This window comes from Bidens hawaiensis, unplaced genomic scaffold (genome assembly GCF_021521415.1).
Source record: "Bidens hawaiensis isolate Kalapana, Puna unplaced genomic scaffold, B.hawaiensis_p1.1 tig00079507_1, whole genome shotgun sequence".
Classification (NCBI taxonomy): domain Eukaryota; kingdom Viridiplantae; phylum Streptophyta; class Magnoliopsida; order Asterales; family Asteraceae; genus Bidens; species Bidens hawaiensis.
Window position 1 is genome coordinate 13,402 of NW_027503596.1, and position 10,747 is coordinate 24,148.

At 36.5% G+C, this 10,747-nt stretch overlaps 2 protein-coding genes, 1 long non-coding RNA gene and 1 pseudogene across 3 annotated transcripts; 1 reads left to right on the forward strand and 3 right to left on the reverse strand.

Moving 5' to 3' along the window:
- Window positions 1–215: 215 nt before the first annotated feature.
- On the reverse strand, window positions 216–1,898 carry LOC143607120 (tubulin beta-1 chain pseudogene; annotated as a pseudogene).
- Window positions 1,899–4,987: 3,089 nt separating this feature from the next.
- On the forward strand, window positions 4,988–6,372 carry LOC143607121 (putative microtubule-binding protein TANGLED). The gene is made up of 4 exons (XM_077082676.1): window positions 4,988–5,071; window positions 5,149–5,246; window positions 5,328–5,368; window positions 5,459–6,372. Exons 1-4 carry the CDS (start codon window positions 4,988–4,990, stop codon window positions 6,298–6,300), a joined length of 1,065 nt encoding a protein of 354 aa, XP_076938791.1. The 3' UTR covers window positions 6,301–6,372.
- A 1,837-nt stretch (window positions 6,373–8,209) lies between these two features.
- Window positions 8,210–9,644, reverse strand: LOC143607122 (cullin-1-like). Its single transcript, XM_077082677.1, has 5 exons — window positions 9,614–9,644; window positions 9,451–9,498; window positions 8,598–8,798; window positions 8,442–8,519; window positions 8,210–8,335 (listed from the first exon to the last, which is right to left on the reverse strand). Exons 1-5 carry the CDS (start codon window positions 9,614–9,616, stop codon window positions 8,210–8,212), a joined length of 456 nt encoding a protein of 151 aa, XP_076938792.1. The 5' UTR covers window positions 9,617–9,644.
- Window positions 9,645–9,648: 4 nt separating this feature from the next.
- LOC143607123 (uncharacterized) lies at window positions 9,649–10,437 on the reverse strand. Its single transcript, XR_013148891.1, has 3 exons — window positions 10,414–10,437; window positions 10,003–10,102; window positions 9,649–9,766 (listed from the first exon to the last, which is right to left on the reverse strand). It is a non-coding gene; the product is annotated as an uncharacterized LOC143607123 (long non-coding RNA).
- Between the last annotated feature and the right edge of the window lie 310 nt (window positions 10,438–10,747).

Below are 10,747 nucleotides of genomic sequence, written 5' to 3' on the forward strand. Positions count from 1 at the left end.
GATGAAAAAACAGAAGATTTTCCATCAATCCCGAGCTGATGTTGGCGTGGATAAAGTTGGTGGTGATCCAGGTGGCGTAAGCTGAGGCATGCTTGTTTGGGATGCTAACAAAAGGCTCGGTGATATACGATGCTCATATTAATAGGATAATCACAAACCATGTTTTGTTTGTCCGTTCTTGTGTTGCGTTTGTTTACCGCCCTGTTTGAGAAAAATTATATCTTAAATAATATGTTTTTGGCGTCCCACATATGTTGGGTGAGTTCGGGGACGGTCAGTGAGGCGTATTTTTGGGACCAGCGGGAAGTTAGAGGGGCGAAATAGACCATGAAGAAGTGGAGGCGTGGGAATGGGATTAGGTTGACTGATAGCTTTCTGAGCTCGGAGTTGAGTTGGCCCAGGAACCTTAACGAGCATGTTACACCGCTCATTGTTGCGGATATTAAGTGGTTCAAGTCACCGACTGTAAATCAAATGATAAAATCAACCATATTTGACCAGACACAAATCACAAAAGAAATCATGAAAATATACATTTTAACTTAGGATATTGAAGAAATAAAGTTGACTTTGTGAGGAAATGAAAATAGTCAAATGATGATTATTTTTATTTCTAATTTCTACTAATTTCTGCAAATCACAGTAGCTCATTTGCAGAATTAAACAAGTGGAAATAAAGAATGTATCTATTTTGACCAATGATATTAACGAATAAAGTTGAATTTTTGAAATTACAAAAATAGTCATTTGACTTTCTTTTTGTTTCTAATTTCCAAAAATTTACACAAATCGATGGGCACGTGTCACCACTTTTGAATCTTAACGAAAAGGATTGCGCTCTGGTCGATTAGTAATTGCAAATGGTCAACGCTATCCGGTTAATTTTCTCGGTCAAAATGAATAATTTCATGATTTGTTAAAACAACATTCTAGAGTGGTTCATGGTACTTACAGCTTGGATTGCTGAGCTTTAAAGTTCTGAAACAGATATCATAGAGTGCTTCATTGCCAAGAACCATACACTCATCAGTGTTTTCAACCAACTGGTGGACGGAGAGTGTGGCGTTATAGGGTTCAACGACAGTATCAGACACTTTTGGTGAAGGGAAAACAGAGAATGTAAGCATCATTCTGTCAGGATATTCTTCTCTGATCTTCGAAATCAAGAGTGTCCCCAATCCCCATGCCTGAACCTGTACCACCTCCAAGTGAATGACAGACCTGTAAACCTGCAATCAGAATCAGAATCTGTAATGTCAAACACTTTGAATGATTTTGTTTCATACATGTGTAACATAATCACATGTTAATTTTGTGAGTATTTGAATCTGAATCTGATATGATCAGTGTTCTATAATCATGATTAGTTGACAATTAATCACTAATCGGTATGCTACGAATTCGACTTCACCTAATCAGACCAAGTAATCCTAAGTCAGTTAAAGCCGGTCCAAAAACAAATAAATAAATAATATGATAAAAAAATATATATATGTTACTGTTATAATAAAAAGGTAATTATCTAAACAAAGTGGTTTTTTGGTAGTTTATACTTACCCCAAATTTTGGTCGTTTCATCCTCGGAGCATTTTATGACTCGAACACATTCTACCCAAAACCCGGTATGAGCCGACCCAATCTGACCTATGTAGTCATTAGGCTTGCATTAGTTAACCCAGTTCTACATCTTATTGCATGATAAAGTTGGGCTATATGCATCACAAATAAGTGTAGAGTAAACATGTTGACAAAGAGACGTAAGTAGAGATGACAATTGACAAGTACCCTGATTGATTGCTTTTCTGGTGGACAACTCCCATGCCAATTAACAAACTGACAGCCTCGAAAATGCAACTACCATCTTCAAATATTGGAAGCTCTTCAGAAGCATAATCCATGTTTGTGAATTGAGAAACCATATTGTGCAGAGTCTCTACTATGCACCAAAAAGGGAAAACCATCATATAGTTCATATTGAAATAATATAGTTGATATTAAAATAACAAAAAAAAAAATTGAGTTTTCAGATTGTTTCAATAAATGGCACAAGCTATGACTTAAGAAGTTTCACAACCCTCATGAGTAGATAACTTGCCATTCGACTCGCTTTCACATTTGAATGGTGTATACCCTGATCATCAAGAAACATGGCTAAAACCAAAGGTATATATTGACTATTTGCTATCAAAATGGAAACTCAGTAAAATTGTCAACGTTGGTAAAGAACCAATAGTGCTAACCACTGGAAAATAATCTTGTCCAGTAGCCATCATGTTTCAGCCATCGATTATCGCGTATAAATTTCCAATACAACTTGAATTATCTCAATTATACATAAATCTGCCAACGATAAACCCTATATATCAACAACAGAACAACCAATTAAGAAATAGGATTCAATAAAATTGGGATAAAACACATACCTACGAAAATTGATGGGGTTCTGGCGGCCAACAATAAAACAAAATAAACGATTGAGAGCAAAAATTAGAATAAAAGACACCGAATTGTCGTTATTCGAATACAGTTGGGAGGGGTTTGAAGACAATAATTGTATATCGGAGTAATTAATTGTAGGTTCCACAATTTATTATTGAAGAGATGCAGGTATGGTTTTGTAACCGAGGGATTAAAGGGGCGTTGTGTAACTGCCGGATTGAATGGAACGTTAAGTTCAATGGAATTAAAGGCAGGAGATATAGATAAAACGAAAAAGATGTATGAATAACCATGACCAATAAAAATAATAGAATAGAAACCGAAACCAAATTTAAATTCAATCCAGCTTAAATTTCAATTAAAAATATAAATTTGATTTTTAGCCCCACTAATTGAAGGTTATTATTACCTTTAAAAACGGAAAAGTCAATTAATATAAAATAAAATAAGACAGAATTACAAATTTTGTCCTTTAAAAAAGGTCAAATTACGGTCCGTGTCCTTTTTTTAGTTTCCTTGCAGGCGGTGTCCTTTAAACATTATTTTCCTACACGTTATGTCCTTTACGCTAACTGGGTTAGAAAAACTCAGTTAAATACCCTCACGTGAGTCGGGGCATATTGGTCTTTTCATCTATACCCACAAAAAGTTTATACTCACTCTCTCTCTCTCCCTTTTCGTCTCCCTCAACCACTGAAACACAACCCATCACTACCATCATCAATTTCTTAAATTCCCTCGATTACTTGTCATATCTTAGTTTCAAATCATGGCCAACACCACCACTGCCTTGAAACCATTCCAGCGTCGCCGAAGATGTTGAGTTCCAGTGCTTCGCCGGAGTTTACAACCACTGCAACATCCGTATCTGCTGTCAGAAACACACCGGCGCCGCTAGGGCCATAATTGAATCCTAATAATCATTGCCAAAAATCTAACCAGAGTGTATTTCTTTTATAACAGCGGCCCCGCCGTCACTTGCAGTCAAATAATGGTGGAGTCCAATTCGGGCTTACAATCAACGCCCCTTGTTGATAGCAACCGTGATTTTGGTTTCGAAGACAGATCTGACGAAGGACAAAATGTGGTGGTGGTTTCCGGGTAATGGAGATGGGTGGAGGTGGAAGACGGTGGCGGCGATGCAAGGAGGAGACGTGGAGATGAACGGTGAGATGGTGGCTACGAGTGAGAAACTGTTGTTTAGGCAAACATATAATTGGAACATGGCCATCGGAAGGTAGCAGGCAGTGGTAGTTAGGGTTTGTGTGTGCTAGATTGACGGCAGAGTGGTTAATGGTGGTGCAAGTGAAGAAGAGGGTAGGGTGGACTGGTGGTGGCTGGAGGAATTGATGGTGGTGATTGAGTAGTGGTTAACAATGGTGATGGGGCAAGAAGAAGGTGGGTTGGTGTCTGGTGGGTGAGGTACAAAGAGATTGATAGAAGGGGGTTTTGTTGCAGGCATAAACGAAAGGACAAAACTACCTCACATGCGCCTCACGTGATGGGATTTAACTGACTTTTTATAACCCAGTTAGCGTAAAGGACAAAACTTGTAGGAAAAAAATGTTTAAAGTACACCACCGCCTGCAAGGAAACTAAAAAAAGGCATGAACCGTAAACTGGCTTTGTTTAAAGGACAAAATTTGTAATTCTGACATAAAATAATAATATTTAAAGTGTGGCCTAATAGAATTAAAAAAGTAGCCGTTTTATTCTTCGTATCCGTTTTCACTTTACTCAAAACAAATAAATCAGACCGTTGGGGCCTCTCTCCCTACCTCACACAAATAGGGCTGTTCACGAGCCGAGCCGAACCGAGTGAAGGCTTGCTCGTTGCTTGGCTCGTTTACAACCGAACCGAACCGAACGGCTGAAATTCGAACCGAGCGAAAACCGAAACGAGCCAAAATCGAATCGAGCATTTTTCGAACGAACGTCGAGCGATTTCGAGCATTATTTATTTCTTTTTCACTTTAAAATTTTCAATAAAAAACAAATTTGAAGGTTGTAAATAATATATTTTATAAATAAATTAGTAGTTTCTAGACAAACATGTAATATATTGTAACTTTTTATTAAAAAATAAGTTTGAAGTGAGATATAATGATCATTTAAACAAACTTCTAGTATTCTAAAAACTTGAATCGAACAAATAAAACTATAAAATTGACGGAATATGAAAAATTTTAAGGGGTAAAAATTATTGTAATCTTATATTTATGTGTTTTGTCTATATATTTATATATTTGTTCATATATAATTATATATAAAATAAATTAAAAATATTCGAGCCGAATCGAACCGAGCAGACCTTTGCTCGTTGCTTGGCTCGTTTACAAACCGAACCGAGCAGAGCGGCTCGTATTCAATCGAGCGTAAAAACGAGCGAGCATTTTTCGAGCAATTTTCGAGCGAGCGGCGAGCGAGTTCGAGCGACGAGCGGTTTGGACGGCCCTACACACAAACAATACTTGAAGTCAACATCTTCCTTCTTCCTTGAAACACAAACACCTGTTTCAAACACATATTATTATTATTATTAACAACAATGGTCGCAAGATCACCACCGAAGCCCAGGAAGAAGATGGTGGCCCCACTCGACCCCAATCAGCTCCGAGAAACCCTCAACAAGGTAGTACCCATTTCTTTATTTAACCCATCATCTGTTCATTATTTATTTCAATTTCAATTTAATCTGTGGGTTTGCAGGTAGAGAAGTGTTTGAATCGGTTGCAAGAACTCGAGTATGTAACCAAGGGGAGATCGGGTGTGAATGCTGGTGGTCGAGGATACTTAAGAACTATCAGGTGAATTTTGTTTTGATTTTAATCAAATGGGTAGGGTATGTGTTTCATTTTATGATTTTCTCTCTCTAATTTTGGAAACAGAAATGGGAATAATAATCAGAAATCACCACCTGCACAAATTGGTAAGTTTCGCTTGAATGCTCGGTTTTAGGTTCTTTGATGTTGATTCTTCTTGTTTTTTTGCTGGTATTATTATTATTATTATTATTAAGGGGAATGGAAGAAAATGTCATTGCCAGCAATGATTCTAGGAGAAACAATGGGAGAAATCCTCCAAGCAACCCGATTCGCACGGGAAATCGTGTCAGCCACCACCGACCCAAAAACACCCGTACCAGCTTCACGTCAAAAGTCGAGATTAAACCCGGAAAGCACCAACCTCCGGGCCTGCAGAAAGAGAGAGAAACAAATAATCCGACCCGAACCACATTCCCCTTTACTCCAAAGAACCAAATCCCGCATTAACTTTAAAGTTTCGGGGTCACCCCCGAAACCAGAGACCGAAAAAGAAAACCACAGGCTTTCTTTCTCGGCCAACCGGGTGTCCCCAAAGAACCGCCCGTGGGCCCGGAAAACCGTTATCTTCCCGAACCCAATGTTCCATTCATCATCCAATTTACAAAACCAAATTATTCGCAAAAACGAGTCCCCGGTGAGACCAAAAAACCGACCGGTAACACCGCATAAGTTCTTGATCAAGACACCACCAGGAAAGGCTGCAAAGGGAGCCGCAGCGTCCTCTACCGCCTCGGTTGTAAAGTTTCAAGTTAAGATTAGGAGTCCAACAGTTTCGGTATCTCCAACCCGAGGCGCCAAGAAGAAGGCGGTGTCGCCGCCTAAGAAAGTGTCGACGGCTGCCAAGTTAAGGAGGTCGTTTTCGCCTTCGAGGCTGGCGAGTAGACTGGTTTCGCCTTTGAAGAACAGAAGGTTATCTGTGCAAGGGGGGTGTGTGGATGGAAGTGATGGGATGAATATGATGATGAATATGAATATGAAGATGATGAGTGGATTGAAACAAAGGCCAATGTCAACAACAACAACTAGGAGGATTTAAGGTTTCATTCTTTCAAATGATATTTCCTTAATGTCATGTGTTTGTTTGTTGTCCTCAAGGTGAATAACATTTGTGTGTATTCATAAAACATGAATGACAGTTGAGCTGTGCTCATCACTTGATTTTTGTTTTGAAAATTTAGAAACAAAAAAAAAATACTCTTTGAAATTTATACAGAAGTGTCATTGAAATTTTGAAAATTCATTGAAATTTAGGAGTTAAGATTCATCATTTATTCTGATTATTATTATTCATAGAACCTGTGATAAGTTTTACCTTATGGTACAGAAGTTTTGAAGTTTATTTTTTTTACAACTGAAGCATGTTAGATACTAGTATCGTAAGAATTAATCGTGCAGGATTTTTTCGATTAGTTCGGTTTAACCGAATTAATCGTTCACCAAAATTCCCCATGTTTGCCTGGTCCAATTTTGAGGCCTTTATTTTATATTTTCAACTTGTATCATTTATCTATAAACTTTAATAAAGGATTAGATGCCAATATAAAGTTCAATTACACATTCTGCTCCTCTAATAGAATCAATCATACTTTCATTCTATGTTCTTTTGGTTAGGGGCAAGAATTAACAGATTATTCAAGCCAAATCCGGAGTACCTGACAAAACCTAACCGGAATAACTGACCCAGTTCTAAACTAAAACTTAAAGTTCAGTTTCGGTTTCTGTTTGAAGCCTTGACTGCACAAAAGCCAAACATTAAAACTAGATTGCACCAAACATTTCAAGCTAAATTTCATTAGTAAGCGGTTCAAAAAGCCTATGCAAAAAGTTAAAATTTATATTCAGGCCCAAACATTTCAAGTTCAAATAATCGAACTTAACCCATGCATAAAAAACTTAAACCCACCGTTTTCTTGAAACAAAAAACCGTTAAATTTCGGTTCCCGTTTGGTTTGAGTACAAAACCGGCCCATATACATCTGCATCTATTTTTAGCGAATGCCAAGATGAAAAGACAAAAAGTTAAAAAGGTTATATCTGCTGCATCTATACTCATTTAATGAAATTTACCAAAATAACCTTGGTTCATGACTAAACTACATCATATTGTAATCACTCCCGCGAACTCCCTTCACCGAGATTCAATCCCGCACATCCCGACAGCATCTCCTGCATTACATCCCATATTCAAACATTAAACTGCAGCCAACAAAAAAATATAATTGCAAGTTCAAATTTACATATGGCAACAAGATTACAAAGAATTAACCTTTCTACTAACTGGCGTGAAGAAAAGTCAACGTTTGACTTTTATTGTCAAATGAGTTGTATATAAATTTCTTCGAGAAAAGGAATACTACATTTGGGTATGATCATAAAACTTTCCTTTTTTAAGTTGTGTGATATCTAAGCTTATGATCAATGTTCATGGCTCATGTTTGAACTAGCAGCCATGGGGGTGTAAACAAACAGAGCTACCTAAGAAACGACTCACTAAAAGCTCGAACCAAGCTAAGCTTAAGCGAGCTCGAACCTATATATAAGCTTGCTTAACAAACGAGCCTGATCCCAAGCCTCATAAACCAAGCTAGCTAGGCCTATTATTTGAACATATATAATAATTTTTCTTTAATATGATAAAATGTATAACACATGATAAATATAATTATAGATTATATACTATGATAATAACTAAATAAATATTTTAGTTTATATCTATAAAGTTACAATTACAAATATAAATAAATAATTATGCATGTATATAAATAAATAATAAGCGAGCTGAGCTTGAAAATTTTCTCATGAGCCGAACTCGGCTTGTGTACACTCCTAGCTAGCAGATTGATGTTAACTCCAGTATTCCCGATTCAAAAACGAAAACTGCAGTGTTTATACGATTGGGACTATGTGTTTATCAGCTAAATAGACTAGCAAACAGTGTGTGGTTCTCAAGTTAACTGAATAACACAACATGCCTGGTATTGGATTGAGCAATCGCCACGCTCATTCTTCTGTTTTTCGTATAGTTTAGCTTGATCCAGTGCGGTTTGACCCAATAACTGCTCATGCACAACCTGAAAGAATATCAACACGCGTTACAAAAGTATTGAGAGACAAGGGTAAAATGTAGATTTTGCTAACTCTAAAGCAAAACATATAAACTGCCAAGTGACAACGTACTTGTAGCAACTTCTCAACTGAGGTTTCATGCAAGAATTGACTCGCTCTTTCTTTTTCTTGGTTCAAACAATTTTGAGCCTACAAAAAATAACCATGAATATTTTGTAAGCAGAAAGATATGATGAACTTAATAAACCAAATAATAAAGGAAATAACCTTCATAAAAATGTCAATAGGTGAGTAATGCAGAAGCCACTGTGGAAGTAAGTGATTATAGTAATTTGCGGTACTTGTTAGCACTGTAGGCTCAAAATTTTCATAATAATGCATCTTCCCACTTCCAATTTCAACAAACAAGGTTGAAACATTCTTTAGCATATCCCCATTAACAGAGTTACCCTCACGGTCTTGATTGACCTGTATGCAAAAATTAAAGTCAACCAAATTACTTATTTAAGGGTTGAGTTTTACATCTAACAGGTCAAATAAAAATGTGGCTGAAATGGGAAGTTATCTAATAACATAAAGGGGTCAATTGGTCAAACAGGTTTAAGTCGCTCAAAGTCTATTTTGATGTGCAGTACCTCTTAAATCGCTGTATTTAAAGATTTAGATTATTATTGTAACAATATTGTTTATGTCATCATGATTAAGACTTTAACCATATGTAAATATTCTTTTACAGAACGGATTGTGTGTCACCCGTATCCACCCATACTACCACTAGGAGTGCAAACGAGCCAAAAGCCGCCCGTGAACTACTCGAGATGAGCTCGTTAAAGCTTGGCTTGATTAGGGCTTTTTGCCAGCCCATCTCGAGTAGTTCCCAAGCGGCTTGTGGCTCGTTTACACTCCTAGTGGTAGTACGGGTGGATGTTTAAAACAGTTCTATCTTTACTAGCCCAGCTCACAAACCTATAATTAATATAACTATAAAAAGCTATTTAATAGATAACAAACAAGCCAAGCTCGAACCAAGCCAAGCTCTTGTAAGTTAAACCAGCTTGGCTGGACTCGTTTACACCCCTACTTACCACCTTTACTATTTGTAATGGTTTTGAGAGCATACTAGTGAAATTGCAGCTTCCATAATCTTGGGATACAATTCACTAACCACCTGACACAGTTCAATGAAAGGAAGTTTATTATTAATATATATATTATTATTATTAATATGTATATAAGATTGTGTGGTAAAAAAAACACAGCTCTACAATTTGAGCATTGTTTACCATGTCCCGGAAACAACAAACTGAGAGTTCATTAAGATCAAGGTACAAAAAGAAACCTCCAAGAAATTTTGCCATAACCTTGTATTTTGTCCACATGTTCCAAACCTCATATAACAGAAAGTTTTGTGTTTTATCCTTTACAGCTGGCATGACCTGACTTCATTGTGTTTGAGAAATATTAATATGAAAAAGATGGCACAATTTAGGGCGAAATAAAGACATTAACGAATACAAAATTCGCTTTAGAAGCGTGTTTCCATTTTTAATATGGCATCTTATTGCAAATCATTGCATGTGAAATAAATACTTTTTGATGTTTGATGTGTCGTTAGGCATAATAATAAAGAGATAAATCAGCTATATAAGATAAATAAACATTTATGTCTCACCCTTGAAGTAATGCTCTCTTCCAAAGCTTTCTTGAATATTTCATAGAGTTGTGCAGAATACTCGAAAGGAGGTTGTTGAACACACATTTGATAGACGCAGCTACCAAGAGTAAAGGACATAAATACGGCCAAAATGGCATATGGTAATGCTGTTTATAATCTATTCTTTTAAACTTAAAAGTAATCTTTCTAGTCATCTCCAAATACTCTTATAGATAAAATGACAAAATTACTCATCTAAAATAGTAACTGCATAGTATTAAAGTGTTAATAATTATAGTTCTATATAATCTAAACCAAGATTGTGTTTACATATTAAGCCAATTGGTTATGCTTTTACTTAATCCTTGGTTAATGAGAATATTATCAGGCTGCTAATCCTAAAACAAATGTAATGATTGAAAAGGATACTCATACATTTTCATGTAGTCTTCACAAGTGAAAAGGATGTCCATCGAGTATCATCATCGCCTTCGAAATGCCTCCTCTCAGTATACCTTCCTCATCATCTTGTTTCCAAATTTCTAAACCACATAACAACAAATAAGCTAACAATCCACAAAGTACACGTTATCTAAATCAAAATCCTGTTTATTAATACTGCAAGTGCTTACAATCGACTGAGAGTCAAATGAGGATGTATTGTCGACCACCACTACTACTATGCCTTTTTGTTTGTGCTTCCAAATAATATTATCAATCTAAACGCTGCCTTTTCTTTTTCTTTTTCTTTCATGCTCCCCCA